The sequence below is a fragment of the Heloderma suspectum genome, chromosome 3, assembly GCF_057233095.1.
Source record: "Heloderma suspectum isolate Gila_16-S chromosome 3, 16-S_ref, whole genome shotgun sequence".
NCBI classification, from domain to species: Eukaryota; Metazoa; Chordata; class Lepidosauria; order Squamata; family Helodermatidae; genus Heloderma; species Heloderma suspectum.
Genome location: NC_139460.1, coordinates 302,711,751 through 302,731,035, shown reverse-complemented (window position 1 = coordinate 302,731,035; position 19,285 = coordinate 302,711,751). Strand labels below are relative to the sequence as shown.

Sequence of the window (19,285 nt, the reverse complement as noted above, 5' to 3'; positions counted from 1 at the left end):
CAGGCTCTGGTTTCCCCAACTCCGCTCATACTGCTATGGTCTTTCTGACTCTCTCTTTTTATACCCTCCTCCCTCAAAACCGAAAGTGCTGTCTCAAGCCTGAAGAGATAAAACTTAACTGGGAAACTGAAACTGAACCATGAAAATGAAACTATACTTCTCAGGGATACCCCCTCCCAAAGTACAAAACAAAACAGCTATGCCCCCATCCTCCAATGTTAACCCGCCAGTTGCCTCACATACAGCTTAACAGCTTGCATGTATAAGAGTGGGGAAGACATAAACCAAATGTTCTACAAGTGAAGGGGAACATGTTTGATGAGGTTGTACTACTTTTCTTACAGGTATGATGGAGTTCAGCCTCTTTGGAATATCCTATGTAAGTATGAGTCATCACCCAACAATTTCAAATGCTGGTTTATGTTTGCAATAATATATGGTGTTTAATACTTTGTTATTTTTTTATATGTTCTTCTAGACAGGGGCAGATATCTGTGGCTTCATTGGTGATACAACTTATGACATGTGTGCTCGCTGGATGCAGCTGGGTGCCTTTTATCCATATTCCAGGAATCACAATGGCATAGGATATATCGTAGGTTTAGCTATGGATTCTTTAACGACTTATTTTCTACTTCTGTTGTTTAGTCTCAACTAAAGGTCTAGTTCGTGCTGTGTTCATGCTCTACCTTGCTTACTGTTGTTTTATCCTCTTCACACATCTCAGCTCTCAGACCATGTCTCTGCTCCCCAAATCATTCACCATTAGGGACATTGTGGGCACTCGACTGGGTCTGTGAGTCTGTCAGACTCCCCCCACTGGCTCACCCCAAAAAGGGCTGCTACCCCCACCCACCAAGCCACATGAATGGCCAGGAATTACTGGACCTGTCCACTCATGCCGTCTGTCCTCCAAGCAAGCCACCATTTTAACGCAAGTTGGGAGTTATGGTTTTTCGTATACCTAATTAGGGATGGGCAGGCACTCCTCCATCTGGGTGCTCTGGGCTCCTGACTAGTCCCTGCTCCTGGACCTGCACTCAAGCTCCCTGCCACTCGCCAAGCTGCCCACACTTACCTGGGTGGCCTTGCTGAGCTCTGCGATCGCCATTTTTTGAAAAGAAATGGCCATTGCGAAAATGCTCACATTTGCATATGCACAAAATGGGGCCATGAATCACCCATATATGTTTGCTTGTCTGTAATCTTGCATATTGGGCCGCAGTTGCTTAGTGGTTAAGATGCTGAACTGCAGACCGGAAGGTCGGCAGGACAGCAGTTCAAGACCCGAGTGCTGCGTTATGGAGTGAGCTCCTGTCTTCAATCAGAGCTCCTGCCAACCTAGCAGTTCGAAAGCAAGAAATTGCAAGTAGATAAATAGGTACCGCTTCAGCGGAAAAGGTAATAGCGTTCCGTGCACCTCGGTGTTCAGTCACGCCGGCCACATGACCACAGAAGCATCTTTGGACAGCGCTGGCTCTTCGGCTTAGAAATGGGGATAAGCACCACCCTCTAGAGTCGGACACAACTGGTTGGGGACACCTTTACCATTACCTTTAATCTTGCATATATGGGCTATTCACGGCCCCATTTTCCAAGTACACGAATATCGTAGGGATGGTGGAGAATTCCACCATGGATTCCAGTGAGGCCGGATTCTAAAGAATCCATGGCGGAACAGCCTCCTGCCCCCCCACCCCCCCACGGAATCCCCCCGGGATGGCACTTACCTGAAGCGGATTCGGTGGTAGCGGATTCAGTGGCGGCTCCGGCGGTGGCTAGTCTCCTGGCCAGCTGCGGCAGGGCTACTGCCGCCACCATTGCCGTCCTTGGACCGTGATAGGCTACATAGGAATTAACATAGCCTATCACGGATAATGTCAAAAAAAACCCCACATACGCAGCGTATGCAAATGGTGGCGGCTACAGCGGCTGCCATTTGCGTTCCCTATTTTTCACTGACTTATCTCTTACGTAAATATTTACATAGGCTAGAACGGCAAAAAATAAAGGAAAGCAAATAGCATCCACTACGCTATTTGCGTTCCCCTTTTTTTTCGCCGTTTTATCTTACGTAAATATTTACGTCCCCTTCATGGATCACTGCCTTGTTGTGGCGAAGGGGCTTGCGTAACTCAGTGAAGCCATAAGCTATGCCGTGCAGGGCCACCCAAGACGGACAGGTCATGGCAGAGAGTTCTGACAAAATGTGGTCCACTGGAGAAGGAAATGGCAACCCACTCCAGTATTCTTGCCAAGAAAACCCCATGGAACGTATCACAAGGCTAAAAGATATGACGCCGGAAGATGAGCCCCTCAGGTCAGAAGGTGTCCAAAATGCTACTGGGGAAGAGCAGAGGGTATTTCCAAGTAGCGCCAGAAAGAGTGAAGCGGCTGGGCCAAAGCCGAAAGGACACTCAGCTGTGGATGTGTCTGGCGGTGAAAAGAAAATCCGATGCTGTAAAGAACAATATTGTTTAGGAACCTGGAATGTCAGATCAATGAATCAAGGTAAGCTGGAGGTGGTCAAACATGAGATGGCAAGATTGAACATCGACATCTTGGAAATCAGCGAACTCAAATGGACAGGCATGGGCGAATTTAATTCAGGTGACCATCATATCTACTATTGTGGGCAAGAATCCCTTAGAAGAAATGGAATAGCACTCATAGTCAACAAAAGGGTGGGAAAAGCAGTACTGGGGTACAATCTTAAAAATGATAGAATGATCTCAGTACGAATCCAAGGCAAACCATTCAACATCACAGTAATTCAAGTCTATGCCCCAACCACTGAGGCCGAAGAAGCTGAGGTTGATCGGTTCTATGAAGACCTCCAACACCTTCTAGAACTAACACCAAAAAAAGATGTCCTCTTCATCATAGGGGATTGGAATGCTAAAGTAGGAAGTCAAGAAATCACCGGGATAACAGGCAGGCATGGCCTTGGTGTACAAAATGAAGCAGGACAAAAGCTAATAGAGTTTTGCCAAGAGAACATGCTGATCATAGCAAACACTCTTTTCCAACAGCACAAGAGGCAACTCTACAGATGGACGTCACCAGATGGTCAATATCGAAATCAGATTGATTATGTCCTTTGCAGCCAAAGATGGAGAAGCTCCATACAGTCAGTAAAAACAAGACCTGGAGCTGACTGTGGCGCAGATCATGAGCTGCTTCTTGCAAAATTTCGGCTTAAATTGAAGAACGTGGGGAAAACCACTAAACCATTCAGGTATGACCTAAATCATATCCCTGATGAATATACAGTGGAGGTGAGGAATAGATTTCAGGGATTAGACCTGATAGACAGAGTGCCTGAGGAACTATGGACGGAGGTCCGTAACATTGTTCAGGAGGCAGCAACGAAATCCATCCCAAAGAAAAAGAAATGCAAGAAAGCAAAGTGGCTGTCTGAGGAGGCTTTACAAGTAGCTCATGAAAGAAGGGAAGCGAAAAGCAAGGGAGAAAGGGGAAGATATACCCAACTGAATGCAGAGTTCCAGAGAATAGCAAGGAGAGACAAGAAGGCCTTCTTAAATGAACAATGCAAAGAAATCGAGGAAAACAACAGAATGGGAAAGACTAGAGATCTCTTCAAGAAAATTGGAGATCTCAAGGGAACGTTTTGTGCCAAGACGGGCATGATAAAGGACAAAGAAGGCAGGGACCTAACAGAAGCAGATGAGATTAAGAAGAGGTGGCAAGAATACACAGAAGAACTATACAGGAAAGATCTGAATGTCCCTGATAGCCATGATAGTGCGGTCACTGAACTTGAGCCGGACATCCTCGAGAGTGAAGTCAAGTGGGCCTTAGGAAGCATTTGTAACAACAAAGCTAGCGGAGATGACAGTATTCCAGCCGAGCTATTTAAAATCCTAAAAGATGATGCTGTTAAAGTGCTGCATTCAATATGCCAACAGATCTGGAACACTCAACAGTGGCCACAAGACTGGAAAAGGTCAGTTTACATTCCAATTCCAAAGAAGGGCAACGCCAAAGAGTGTTCAAACTACCGCACAATTGCGCTCATTTCACATGCCAGCAAGGTGATGCTCAAAATCCTACAAGCTAGGCTTCAGCAGTATGCGAACCGAGAACTACCGGAAGTACAAGCTGGGTTTCGAAGAGGCAGAGGAACTAGAGATCAAATCGCCAACATTCGCTGCATCATGGAGAAAGCAAGAGAATTCCAGAAAAATGTCTATTTCTGCTTCATTGACTACGCTAAAGCCTTTGATTGTGTGGACCACAACAAACTGTGGCAAATTCTTAAAGTGATGGGAGTACCAGACCACCTTACCTGTCTCCTGAGAAACCTGTACGAGGGTCAAGAAGCAACAGTAAGAACCGGACATGGAACAACCGGGTGGTTCAAAATTGGGAAAGGAGTACGACAAGGCTGCATATTGTCACCCTGCTTATTTAACTTATATGCAGAGTACATCATGAGAAACGCCGGGTTGGATGAATCAGAGGTCGGAATTAAGATTGCCGGGAGAATTATCAACAACCTCCGATATGCAGACGATACCACCCTAATGGCAGAAAGCGAAGAAGATCTAAAGAGCCTCTTGTTGAGGGTGAAAGAGGAGAGTGCAAAAGCGGGTTTGAAACTCAACATTAAAAAAACTAAGATCATGGCATCTGGCCCTATCACTTCCTGGCATATAGAAGGGGAAGAAATGGAAGCAGTGACAGATTTTACTTTCTTGGGCTCCAAGATCACCGCAGACGGTGACTGTAGCCATGAAATTAAAAGACGCTTGCTCCTTGGGAGGAAAGCTATGGCAAACCTAGACAGCAGAGTAAGAAGCAGAGACATCACCTTGCCGACAAAGGTCCGTCTAATCAAAGCTATGGTTTTCCCAGTAGTAATGTATGGCTGTGAGAGCTGGACTATAAGGAAGGCTGAGCGCCGAAGAATTGATGCTTTCGAACTGTGGTGCTGGAGAAGACTCTTACGAGTCCCCTGGACTGCAAGGAGGTCAAATTAGTCCATCCTAAAGGAAATCAACCCTGACTGCTCATTGGAAGGACAGATAATGAAGCTGAAGCTCCAATATTTTGGCCACCTAATGCGAAGAGAAAACTCCCTGGAAAAGACCCTGATGCTGGGAAAGACTGAAGGCAAAAGGAGAAGGGGACGGCAGAGGATGAGATGGCTAGATAGCATCACGGATGCAATGAATATGAACTTGAGCATGCTCCGGGAGAGAGCGCAGGACAGGAAGGCCTGGCGTGCTATGGTCCATGGGGTCACAAAGAGTTGGACACGACTGAACGACTGAATAACAACAACAAATATTTATGTAAGATATGTCGGTGAAAAATAGGGAATGCAAATGGTGGCTGCTGTAGCCGCTGCCATTTGCATACGCTGCGTGTTTTGGGTTTTTTTTATGTTAGCCTTGATAGGCTACGTAAATTCTTACGTAGCCTATAATGGCTGTCTAGCTGGATGCAAATGGCGGCCACTATGGCAGCCGCCATTTGTGTCCACACCAGGCCATCCGCGGCTGGATATCCGGCTGCGGACAGCCCTGGCCGGCTGCTCCACAGCCTAGCTGCAGACCGGAGCCGGCCATTGAGAATTCTGGGGGGGAGGACTGGATCGCCTCCCTCCCGTGTCGAGAATTCCACGGGGAAGGACAGAGCAAAGGTAAGAGTATCGTACATCCCTACAAATATGCACTTTTTTGCAATGCACATATTTGCGTGTATGCAAATGTGCACATTTTCACGAATGCGTACATTCGTGTATATGCAAAATGGGGCCATGAATGGCCCATATATGCAAGATTGCAGGCAAAGAAATGCCTGTAATCTTGCTTATATGAGCTATTCTGAGCCCCATTTTGCATTTACGCGAATATGTGCATTTGCAAAAATGAGTACATGTGCGTATACAGAAATATTCATATTCACAAAAATGCTCACATTTGCGTATATGCAAAATGGGGCCGTGAAAGGCCGATATACGCAAGATTACAGGCTGTCAGGGATGAGTCCCAGCCTTTTCAGATGTCTGACAGCTCCAATTCTGAGTCAGAGTTAGAACTGTTAGATCAAAGCATGAGGGAGTTACCCTCCTTAGAGCACCTAGATGCTGTGAGGGTTTCCACCAATGGCCTTGACACACAGATGGCAGAGGCTGAGTCTCTGCCCCCTCCCTCCACTGTGGAAATTCAAGTTTCCAAGGTGGAGGAGGAAGAGGGGTGTGACTTGAGAGATGCTAGAGCGTGTCGCAAAGCTACATGGGAAAAGTTAGGGATGTACGAAAGTGACTTACCTTTCCACGGATTATGTTGATGCTGGCAGGGAGGTGTTCCGTCCCTCCCCCCGGAATCCTGGCCGGGGGGGAGGCGCTCCGTTCCTCCCCCCCGGAATCCTGGCCGGCCAGCTCCGCTCCGAAGGGATTCTGCGGAGCCGCTGACCGGCTCCGCCAGCAGCCGGACATCCAGCCACTGGCTAGCAGGGACGCAAATGGCGGCGGCCGTAGCCACCGCCGTTTGCCTCCCTGCAGTCAGCCATGATAGGCTACGTAAGTGTTTACGTAGCCTATCACGGCTGATTTAAAAAAAAAACACCCGCCATGGCCGCCGCCATTTGCGTATGCGCGTTTTTTGTTTTTGTTTTTGTTTTTTTAAGTCAGCTGTGATAGGCTATGTAAAGATTTATGTAGCCTATCATGGTGTTGTTGTTTTTTTAACTGGAAATGGCAGTGGCGGCAGCCGGTCGGAAGACTGGCCGGCACAGCCGCCGCTGCAGCCGCCGCTGCCAGGAAGATCCGCCCAAGGTAAGTCCCATCCCGGGGGGTGGCGGGGGGGTGGCGGGCCATTCCGCCACCGATTTCGGGGGGCCGAATGCGCTGGCATTCAGCCTCCCTGAGATCCATGGCGGAACTTTTGTACGTCCCTAGGAAAAGTTAGGGACAGGGCTGAGATGCTCTGCCTGGATAGCCACTCTTGGATGCCAACATTGGAGGGAGCCACCCTAAGGGAAGGGCATCACTACAAACCTGGCTGGGCCATAGGGTTCACACCCAAACTGACGGCAACTTCTTTGCCCATGGTTCCTCTCCTCTGCTTAGCAACTATTGATTAGTTTTTAGGGTCTGAGGCAGTCTGAGAGTTTCCTTGCATCTGCATTTTTAGTGAGACTAGGCTCTAGCAAAATAAAGTTGTATTAGCCTGAAGCTGTGTCTATTGTGGTGTTGATTGAGAAAGGAAAGGATGATCCATTATTGACATAGACAAGCAAACACCTGTAATTTTGTGTATATTGGCGATTCATAGCCCGATTTTGTATATAGTGAGTAAAACGGTGCTAAATGCTATCCCTCTGCTTTACATTGCCAAAGTACTTGGAAGCTTCTCTGAATAACAAGCTCATCTATGCTAGGAATATAGTGCTAAGTTTCATTTGTAAATATAAGGAACTGCAAAACAGAAAGTAGCTTGGAGATAAGTTTCATCAATGAGTATGCAAAGTTGCTGTGATTTGGCATCTACCATGTTTCTTGAATATTTAAAGGAAAAGCAGAGCACCAAAGCAGAGAACAGAGCTATGTTAGAGATGTATTGTAGAAAATGGGTTAATGCTGTGAGCGGGGGAAAATATTAAATAGAAAGCAGCACCTACATACTTATTAAAGCTTCTGGAGTAGCAAGGTAAGATCTATTTTAATGGCATATTTCGAAAGGATTAGAGTTACCTTAAAAATAAATGCAGTGCTTTATCTTGCAGCAGCACACCTTTCAATAGGTCTTTCTAAACCTTTAAAAATGCAGATTCAGGGTTATCGTGTTGCTTCCAGTCTTACCCAATTTGCCAAGCTATTGTTCCTTTCATTTAATAAAGATTGAAAGGGTTGCCTGACATCACTCATTAGCACTACTTTTTCCTTTTTAAAAGTTCCGAGTGGTACCCGCAGGGAAGAAGGCTAATACAATGGAATGCGTCACACATGCTGTAGCCCAGGCTGGGAAATTCATTCTTTCTCTTTCTCTCTGTCTCTGTCTCTGTCTCTCTCTTTCTCTCTCTCCCTCACACACACGCATACACACACACTTTGTGAAACTACCTCAAATGTGAACGCTCCTTGGGAACAGAAAGCATGACATATTTCTCATTTCCTGTTTGGATTTCCTTCTTTCAGAAGACCAGTTTGATCAAGCTTTGCCATTCGTTCCTGGGCCCAAGTATTTGGCCCAGGATTTGTCAACAGTTTTGCAGAATGGGATGAAGCAAAAATGGCCCCCGAAGACTGGAATAATCTTCCAGGGGGTTGGTGAATTTTAAGGGTGTGTGTGTGCGTGTGTGCGTGTGTGTGTGTGTGTGTTGTGGTTGGGGTGGGGATGGAGTACTATTAAAGATGAGACAGTAGAGGTTTCTCCTTTTTTCACAGAAAATATTTTGCTGCTACGTCAGGCAGTGCTAGTGGAGTGGTCCTTGGCAACCTGTTACTGCTCCTTTCTAATTTGGAACATAATGACCCAATGGGGATAACACTATGCCATGACATACCAGCACTCCTAGGGACATTTTTGGAGGAAATAAAGATGGTTGCCCCCATTCCTCTTCCTCCTCTTCCTCCTCCTCCATTCACAGGGGCTAAAGTGCCCCATGAAAGTGTGTGGGAGATTAGTTGGTCCAACACTGTTTTAAAAAGTTCAGACATGAATAACATAACCTATTATGATGGGGATGAAAAAAAAGCAGAATGGAGCCAAATGAATGAGCATCATGAAGGCTTTCAAAGAAAACCTGTGAAGATGGAGAATGGATTTGGCCTAAGGTTCCCTACCATCGCAGCAGAATCTAGATCAGACATGCATATTCATCCATTCATAACTGCAACATCAAGCGCTGATTTGCCTGTGTGAATGAGCCATCACAGATCTAACACATGCAGTGCTTATCAGTGCAGATCAGTCCATGAATTCAGCTTCAATTAGTCAAATGTACAGTAAATGCACAGCAATCGAGTAATATTCATGCATCGACTGAAACACTCCTGTGCTTACAAGCTTAGGATATCATGGTACTGGCCTCTATAGTTTGAGTATCCTCAGCTTATGGATGCCTAAATTAGAGTTAAAAGAATTCAGAGAACAGGAAGATACCAGTATATTTTATAAAAATGTCTTCCTACTGAATAGTGGGTTTGCAGCAAGATTGAAGCAAGCTATACAAAATAGTAGGGAGAATTTGTGAAGGTCTAACAGTGATATTGATTTGTCTTTGTTTAGCGGCAAGATCCTGTATCCTTTGATAAGAAATTTGAAGACCTGTCCAGGAATGTGCTCAACACCAGATACACTTTGCTCCCCTATCTCTACACACTGATGTATGAGGCCCATGTCCATGGTAGTACAGTTGTGCGCCCTTTACTCCATGAGTAAGTATTAAATATGCTATCAGGTTCATTTGAAATAGAAGCTCATTAGATTCTCTTCTCGTATCTCAGAACAGTCCTGCTTGCCCACTGATAAAAAATTTACTCTTTAAAAATTGAAAACAAGACTAAAGATAAGTTTACAGAAGGGGTGTTGAACCTCTTTCAGTGTCAGGTCTAAATACAATCTCAGAGAAGACCTTGGGGGCCACATTCTGGTGGGTGGAGCCAAAGGTAAAAAGGGTGGGGGCCAGAACAGCAAAACTACCACCACATTTTAGCTTAAAGCTCTTGCTGCAAGTAAATAATCCTTAGGAGAAGCATTGCAACCTTTCAGAATGGGGAAAACGGCACAAAAGCTGGGAAACCCCCCCCCAAAAAAAATATTTATTTATTTATTTATTTATTTATTTATTTCTATACCACACAATAACTGAAGCTCTCTAGGTGGTTGACAAAAATTAAAACCACAAAGCACAGCATAAAACAATATAAAATACAAAAGCTTAAAACCACAATATAACAGTACAACCAGAATAAAACCTACCAGCAATGCAGAGGTTTAAAATACAGATTTAAAACACCAAAGCTAAAAGCCTAGGAAGCTAAAATGCTAAAATACTGAGAGAATACAAAGATCTTCACCTGGCGCCAGACAGTGTACAACATAGGTGCCAGGTGAACCTGTCTAGGAAGCTCATTCCACAGCTAGGGTGCCACAGCAGAAAAGGCCCTAGTAGCCACCGCCTCACTTCCTTTGGCAGGGACTCACAGAGGAGAACTGCTAAGCATGATCTTAGGGTCCAGGCAGGCACATGTGGGAGGAGGTGATCATTCAGATTATTGGTCAGAGGAAAGGGGTTGAGAACTAGGCGGAGGGGTGTGGTAATCTGGGTAAACCTGTAACATCAGGTTAGGATCTCTGGAGGGCTGGATTTGGGCCTTAGGCCTGAGCTTTTGAACTAGGGCTGTGCACCACTTCAGCCTGAGGCCTGAACCCCGAGTTGAAGCAGGCTGCTTCAGGCCACTTTGTGCCCCTCCGAGGTGAAGCGGAGGGGGCACGAAGCGGGCTGGAGCAGGTCAGGGGCTCACTGAAGTGTTTGGTGTGCTTCAGAGCTTCGGCCCCCAGCCCAGCCCAGCCCCACCCCCGGTGTCTCCAGGTCCTTACCTGAGCCACCTTCCCTGCTGCCACCACCACTGCCACCTTCTCCTTACTGCTGTGACATCGCCGCCTTTTTTCCCTTCTCCGCCTCCGCCTTCCCTGCCGCCGCGCCACTGCACCGCTGCTGCCACTGCCATGCCATCTTCACCATCACTGTCATTGCCAATGCCCGCCGCCGCTGCTGCTGTTGTCTTCACTGCCGCCCACCACTGCCGCCGCTGCTACCTCCATCTCCTCAGGCCTGGATGTGTGGTGATTCATCTTCTTGCAGGGAGTCGCCATTTTCAACATGGCAACCTCCTGGAAATTCCAGGAAGTTGCCATTTTTAAAATGGCGACTCCCTGCAAGAAGACGAGTCACTGCGTGTTCAGGCCTCAGGAGATGGCAGCGGGAGGCAGTGAAGACAGCGGCGGTGGCAGCAAAGAAAGTAGCGGTGGCAGCGCAATGGAGAAGATGGTGGCATGGTGCAATGGAGAAGGTGATGGCGATGGCAGCAGAGGAAGAGGCAGCCCAGGTAAGGAGCTGAGGGTTGCGTGGGGGCATGAGGGGGACCTGAACCTACTTTGGGTTTGGGGCCGAGGTGGGTTGGGGCCCCCACGAATCTGCCCGAGCCAGATCAGGACTGCCTCGGAAGCCACAAAGCAGCTTCCGAGTCAGATTGGGGGATCCCTGCACAGCCGTATTTTGAGCCCCTGGTTTGTAAGTACAACCGTGTAATGTCAGTCACAAGGTGTGCGTTCAATATCAAGGCTTCCATCCCTTGCATGCAGCAGTAGGGGCTGCAAAACTGTAGCCCTTTCAACTATTTCCATGTGTCACAGTCACATGTTACTTCCTGCCTCAATAGAGGGAAGGTTATCATGAAATGGGTTATTCCTTATACTGACTAATTTCTCTGGAAAGGGGCAACCTAATGGATACTTCCCACATTCTCAGCAGAGCATCCAATGAGTGCTGTGCTAGTTTCTACCTAGCAGTGCATGTGCCATTAACTAGAGTGCCACTAGTTTCTAACATGGCTATACATGCACAGTCCCTGGAGTTGGATCTGGGGAGTTGTGTCCCATGCAGCACTTTTTCAATGCATGAGTTCTTCAACTCGATAAACATCTCGATAAAACATCTTGATAATAAAACGATAAACATTCATTTATTATCATCACATGAATTAGCGTGCTGCAGTGGTTACTAAGATGGACTCACTCAGGGGAGCCTGGTAGCTCCAATTTCGGTGGGCCTGTGAATCCATTCTGGGTTTTAGTCAGAACCAGCCAGAACTCTAAAGGAGCTATCCATAGTGCTGAACCCTGTCCCCAAATAGGAAATTGCTGAAATCAGAGCCACCAGCCTCCATTGGACTCAGTGGTTATCAAGATGGACCTCACAGGATTATTGTGAGGATAAAATGGTGGGGAAAGAGTGATAAAGCTGGCCATAGCTCCTTGGAAAATGGGCGTAATAAAATGTAATAAATACAAATACAATAATGTATAAATTCTCTGAAGATAGGATCTTATAACTGCTTTTCAAGACTTTTGAATAAGAACTGGTGCCAGCCAGGCCAGCATCAAGGGTTGGCATGGTTGGGCACTTGCCGAGGGCCATATTCCAGCAGGTGAACCACTGACCAGGCCCCCTCTTTTTCATCATTGCAACCTGCTTGTTCACCTGCCTCTCATGCTGACCAAGACAATGGGGGGGGGCAGGAGGAACAGTAGATGCCACTGCCTGCTTGCTCAGTGGTCCTCTGCCTGGCAAGCAAGCAGATGATAGCAATGGTGAGGAAGAGCAAGAGGAGCAGCGCCACTTGGTTATAGTAGTGGTGAAAAAAGATAGACTCACTAATGGACAGAAGGGTGCTTTTCCAAGGCCCCCCAAATCCTGTAGCTGGTATTGAGTTTGGGTTCATAACATTTCTTCACTCATGTGGCTGCCTACCATATGTAACAACTATGTAGACATTTTAAGGGCACAATTGTATGCATGTGTAGACAAATAAAAGGCCTACAACTCCCCGCATTCCCCAGCCAGCCTTGCTGGTTGTAGGCCTTTTCTCTGTCTACACATGCATACGATTGTGCCCTAAGGGGCTCTGTTCCCATGAGTGGAAAATTTGCCCCCCGCCCCCCTGCCAGTCATAGGTTAGAACTATAGAACTGGGTACTGGCAATTTCTTCAACATTTGGAACACTCTTCTCAGTGCTTCCAAAGCCAAAACTATATTTTGAAATAGTTAACATCTTATTTTCCCAGGCATTTTAGCATTTTAGCTTTCTAGATTTTTAGCTTTGCTGTTTTAAATCTGTATTTTAAATCTCGACGTTGCTGCTAGGTTTTACTCTGTTTTTATTATGGTTGTATTGTTATATTGTGGTTTTAATGTTTTTATATGTTATATTGTTTTACTGTGTGCTTTTTCGTTTTAATTTTTGTGAACCACCCAGAGAGCTTCGGCTATTGGGCAGTATAGAAATGAAATAAATAAATAAACCTTTGTATTTCTGGCATGAGCTCATATTATTTTATTTTAAACAAGGGAAGATACTCTACAAGTATATTCAGTCATATTATCACACTAGATAATAATTTATTATGTTGCTTTCAGATTTACGGATGATAAAAACACATGGGTGATTTACGAACAGTTTCTCTGGGGACCTGCATTGCTCATTAGCCCTGCACTACAACCTGTAAGTTCAGAAATAATACGTAAATATGTGTAGGGACATTTTAAAAAATTATTTAAATCTAGAATCCCATTTTCTCTAACATTAACATATGCATTCAAATTTCAGAATGTTACAGCAGTGTCAGCTTATTTTCCTGATGCCTGCTGGTATGATTATTACACAGTGAGTAAAATCTCTCTATATATCTATTGGTTCATTCTACTAAGAATGGTCATCTTATTTATTTATTTATTTATTTATGTACTGCCCAATAGCTGAAGCTCTTTGGGCGGTTCACAAGAATTAAAACCAAAAAGTGCAGCATAAAACAATGCAAAATATGAAAGCTTAAAACTACAATATTATAGTACAACCAGAATAAAAACTAGCAGCAATGTGGAGATTTAAAACATAGATTTAAAACAACAGAGTTAAAAGACTAGGAAGCTAGAATGCTAAAGTACTGGGAAAATAAAAAAGGTCTTCACCTGGCGCTGAAAGGAGTACAATATTAGGGATGTACGAAAGTTCAGCCACGGATCTCGGAGAGGCCGGATGCCAGCGCATTCGGCCCCCCAAAATCGGTGGCAGAATGGCCCGCCACCCCCCGCCACCCCCCCAGGATGAGACTTACCTTGGTGGATCTTCTTGGCTGCGGCGCGGTGGCGGCGGCGGCGGCCGGTCTTCCGACCGGCTGCCACCGCCGCCATTTCCAGGTTAAAAAAAGAAAAAGTGATAGGCTACATAAATCTTTACATAGCCTATCACGGCTAGATTTTTAAAAAAACACCATGATAGGCTACGTAAATTTTATGTAGCCTATCACGGCTGACTTAAAAAAACAAAAAAAACAAACGCGCGTACGCAAATGGCGGCGGCCATGGCCGCCGCCATTTGCGTTCCTTATTTTGGCACGTCTTAGTCTACGTAAATATTTACGTAGACTAAGACAGCAAAAATAAGGGGAACGCAAATAGCATAGATAAAGTCAGCCGTGATAGGCTACGTAAAGATTTACGTAGCCTATCATGGTGTTTTTTTTAAATCTAGCCGTGATAGGCTACGTAAAGATAGGCTACATAAAGACGAGACTTACCTTGGGCGGATCTTCCTGGTGGTGGTGCGGCGGCAGCTGCGGCGGCCGGTCTTCCGACCGGCTGCCACCACCGCCGTTTCCAGGTTAAAAAAAAAAAATGATAGGCTACATAAATCTTTACGTAGCCTATCACAGCTAGATTTTAAAAAAAACATCATGATAGGCTACGTAAATCTTTACGTAGCCTATCACGGCTGACTTTAGAAAACAAAAAAAACAAACGCACATACGCAAATGGCGGCGGCCATGGCCGCCGCCATTTGCGTTCCTTATTTTGGCACATCTTAGTCTACGTAAACATTTACATAGACTAAAACGGCAAAAATAAGGGGAACGCAAATAGCGTAGACGCTACGCTATTTGCGTTCCCCTTATTTTCGCCGTCTTAGTCTACGTAAATGTTTATGTAGACTAAGACGTGCCAAAATAAAGAATGAAAATGGCGGCAGCCATGGCCGCCGCCATTTGCGTACGCGCATTTTTGTTTTTTTAATCAGCCGTGATAGGCTACATAAACATTTACGTAGCCTATCACAGCTGACTGCAGGGACGTAAACGGCGGCGGCTACAGCCGCCGCTGTTTGCGTCCCTGCTAGTAGCCGCCGCCGTTTGTGTCCCTGCTAGCCAGCAGCTGGATGTCCAGCTGCTGGCGGAGCTGGCTGGCGGCTCCGCAGAATCGCTGCAGAGCACAGCCAGCCAGCCAGGATTCCGGGGGGGAGTTTCGGAGCGCCTCCCCCCCCAGCCAGGATTCCGGGGGGAGGGATGGAATGCCTTGCCCCCACCATCAACATAATCAACGGAAAGGTAAGTCACTTTCGTACATCCCTATATAGGCATCAGACAAACCTCTCTAGGGAGCTCATTCCACAGCCAGGGTGCCACAGCAGAAAAGGCCCTCTTCCTGGTAGCCATCCACCTCACTTCCTTTGGCAGGGGCTCATGGAGAAGGACCCCTGAAGATGATCTTAGGGTCTGGGCAGGCACATATGGGAGCAGGTGATCCTTCAGAAATTGTCGAAATTGTCTGTGAATTGTGAAAAGGGGTATAATTTGGTAATGTGAAAACAGGTATAACACTTTGGTAATTGTGTAGGCAAGCAAGATTCTATGGGTTGTACCAGTGGTGGCTTTGCATTAGCAGGAAGTGATTCTGCTTATGTGAATCAGGGAACCTGGTTTTGGCCAATCCCTCCACCCATCACAGCCCTTTGTGCTGTCTTCTATTATGTTCCAGAGGGGCATCCAAATCTCAGAAGCAGCTTTTCAGAGGGAAGTAGGGAGCTTAATTAGATGGGAGAGATTAGTGTTCTAACTTGCAGGAAGCACTTTCTACTAGGAAAAGCCAGCCACCATTGGATAAAATCCAGTGACTAGAGTTTCCACCATTAGAGATCCTGAATGGTTTCACCTGTAACCAACAATATTGTGCTGACTGTTACCATCCCCAGAACTGTGACTGTTACCATCCCCAGAACTGGTATATCTATGCTGTGGACAAAAAGGGGCAATGTCCTGAGTGGTCCTGTTATGTATCTTTTTAATAGGGATGGTGCGGGCATCTGATTCCATCTGGGAATCTGGTGGAATCCCCCCACCTGCACCCTGAGCCTTGATCACCGAGCCCCTGCCCCCGCTTGTCCCCTGCCCATGCTTGGCAAGGTTCAGTTTGTCTTGAGATTTATTTTTTTTAAATAAAAGTTTGCTTGAAAGTTCATACAAATTTCTGTGTACATTTCTCATAATATGTGCATTTTTGTATTTAATGTTGCCCAATGTACACACATTTTGCAAGCAATTTTCTTAACATAATGCATTTTAATGTTATTTTCATAAATATAGGCATTGTTGTGTACACTTTCCTCTAATATACACATTTTTATATGTACTTTTTGACTGGAGAACCCCAGTGCAAAATTCATAAAAGTGCAAATTCAAAGAATAACTGAGTTTTAGTGTGTCTGTCAGTTCAAGAGTGTGAAATTAGGTAAATGCACATTAAAAATCGAGCGGAATGAATTTCTCCCCCATACCTGGTGTATGGCTACCTTTCTTCTGGAAACATCCAAGCATTTCTGCATTGCTTTCCATCCATATGAGCATAGAGGAGCAATCCTATGAAAGTTTAGACAGAAGAAGGCCTACAACTCCCAGCATGCCCCAACCAGCATGCCTGACTGGGCATGTTGGGAGTTGTAGGCATTTTTTTTCTGTCTAAACATGCATGGATTGTGTGCTAGTATAGTTAACATGGACACACTCCAAGTTCCCCCTCATTCTGAAGTTCAGACGGTGGCTACTAAAGATAGGGCCTTCTCAATGGTGGACGTCTTCTGATGGGATGCTCTCTGCAGGGAAATTCACCTAGCACCAACATTGTTTTCTTTCCTTTGCCAGGTTAAAACTTTTTTGCTCTCACAGGCCTTTTAAATTGTTGCTGTTGTAATCCCTCTTACATGTTGTCTTTAACTCTGGTTTTACATCTTGACTGTTTATAGCTCCTCATTATTATTATTTTTTTATTGAATTCTGTCAGATTGGCATTGTATTTTAATTTTTATCATGTTGCCTTTTCTCTTTGCTCCTGTATTTTTTATTGTTTTGGTTTTATTGTTGTGTTTTTTAGTCTCTGTATTGTATTTTTTGTTTTATGTCTTAATTGTACAATGCCCAGAGAACTTCTTTTATAGATGTCTTATAAATGCAAATAACAAATAAATAAATGGATATATATTCAATCAGAGAGCCAGGGTTGCATAGGATGCTGTCTTATAAGACTTTGTCCATTTAGCCCAATATTATCAATTATGACTAGCAATAGTTCCCCAGAGTCTCAGGTTGAGGTCTTTACATCACCTGCTACCTGATCCTTTTTTAAACTGGAGATGCCAGGGATTGAAGAGGGCATCTTTGGCATGCAATTGAGCTATGGTCCCTCTCTGCAATACAACTTCTTGGAGGAACAAGGCAGGCTTAGGAATAGATTTACAGAAAACGGCAATCAAAATAAGGGAAATAGGCCATATTTGTGGACAAATTTCCACTGAAGGATCTGCCTTTTTTTGAAAGGAAACTATAGATTAATTAATTGATGCTTAAGTGAACATCATCCATGAAATATGAGATCACAAGATTTATTTTATTTTATTTTATTATATTTATTTATTTATTTCATTTTTCTGCTTAGGGCAGGTTAAAATTAGTGATTGGAAAAACTATCTCAGCGTGATACAATATTGGGTCAGCAATTATAAGCATCTTTGGAGAATGCTAGGAGTTCTCTAAGAGTTATATATTGACTAAGAGAGCAATCTGATGGCTGCTAGACAGTATCTAGATGACCATAGGATTTTTCAGTGTCTGGGAACCATTCTGCCAGCCCCCTCCCCACCTCCTCATAGGCAGAGCAGTTCTTCTCCATCTCTGTGCTCATGAACAGAGTATGGAGCGGGCGAAAAGGGAGCATTCCCTAGGGCGGGGAGTGGAGGGAACCACAAAAGCATTATTATAACACTTCCTATGCACTGTGCAGCTTTCCCCTCTCCTCCTCTGAAGTCCCCAGGATGCAGAATGGCCGGAGGGTGGAGGAGGGGATCCCATCCATGCTCTGCCAGCCCTTCATTGGATAGTTGACCACCTCCAAGTTCGGAGGTAGCCGACCATCCTGATAGGATTGCACCCTAATTGACTAAACCCAATATGCTTTATCCATCACACAGTCATCATAGCCTATGAAAGGCTGATTTGGAAAGGACTGACTTATCTAAAAATTAATCATTTTTTTATCAAGAGAAAAATGGCCTCATTTCTCTCATTCAGTCACATTGAAATTGTTCTGTCAAGGTAGTCATGGCTAATTCTCAGTCCTATTAATTTTCATAGGATTTAAATGTGACTGACTTAGTGGATTGGGGCCCAAGAGTAATTTGTATGTGGTAAAGAAAATGACACTGAGGGAAAGCAGCTGAGAGGAAAATCAAATTATTTTTAGCTTAATTGCATCCTCTGTAGTTTGCTGAAATCAGCTGAGGAGGAGACCTTTTAATAGTTTTGCTGTTAATTAACTGTGGAGAAAACAGAGTTTTATGTTTGGAAATAAAACTGAAAATACTTGTTTTTGATGAACAGAATGAAAAAATGGAAGTGAGGGCAGAATTCATTAACTTATCAACTCCTCTTGATCACATCAACCTTCATCTCAGGGGTGGCAACATTATCCCTTGGCAACTACCTGCTGCAAATACCAAGGCCAGGTACACAATCATATGTGTTAGAATCTTTATACTTTTTTATGGAGGTAGAGTAGACAAATGGGAGATAGACACTTCAGCACAATCCTCTATATATCTATTCAGATGTATGCCCCATTGAGTTCAATGGGACTGACTCCCAGGTAAGTGTATATACCAGGCATGTTGAACCTCAGGCTCATGGACCAAATCTGATCCACCTGGGGTCCTAATCTGGTCCTCCAGAGTTCCCCAGAGGGCTGTGCCCTATTTCCCAACCACTGTTCCTGTGTTTTCACAGCTGTTGCACATTTTCCCCCATTCTAAAAGGTTGAAAGGACTCACCTCTGTCAGGGGCTGTTGGTTGCTCGTGAAACTGCTGCCATGGATGCACCATGCATGCCCCTCAATGGCTTCATGAGTGACCACAGGCCCTCCCACTCCTTCCCCAAGCACCATTTTGTGCAATGCCTGTAGATCACCCTTTACGGCTGCAATCTATACAACATTCCCTTCCTGGAAATGCACGAGCTGCCATTGTTACACAAAATGGCAGCCCGGGAAGGAGCGGGTGGGCTGCTGGCCACTCATGGGCCATGCAATGCTCATGATAGGGATGCTGGAGAAATTTGAGATGGAGTAAAATGAGCTTGGATTTCTAAGAATCCGACCTATGGAATCTGCTGTGGAGCGGCCCCCTCAGGCCACACGGAATCTGTGGACTT

General features: G+C 45.2%; 1 protein-coding gene across 1 annotated transcript in view; it reads left to right on the top strand.

The window, feature by feature from the left end:
• SI (sucrase-isomaltase) overlaps positions 1 to 19,285 on the top strand; it is a 257,605-nt gene that overhangs the window by 171,507 nt on the left and 66,813 nt on the right. The window contains exons 39-44 of the mRNA XM_084847439.1: positions 345 to 379; positions 479 to 595; positions 9,261 to 9,409; positions 13,175 to 13,259; positions 13,365 to 13,421; positions 18,460 to 18,584. Coding sequence (XP_084703565.1) covers positions 345 to 379; positions 479 to 595; positions 9,261 to 9,409; positions 13,175 to 13,259; positions 13,365 to 13,421; positions 18,460 to 18,584 — 568 coding nt within the window. The remainder of the gene's footprint in view (positions 1 to 344; positions 380 to 478; positions 596 to 9,260; positions 9,410 to 13,174; positions 13,260 to 13,364; positions 13,422 to 18,459; positions 18,585 to 19,285) is intronic.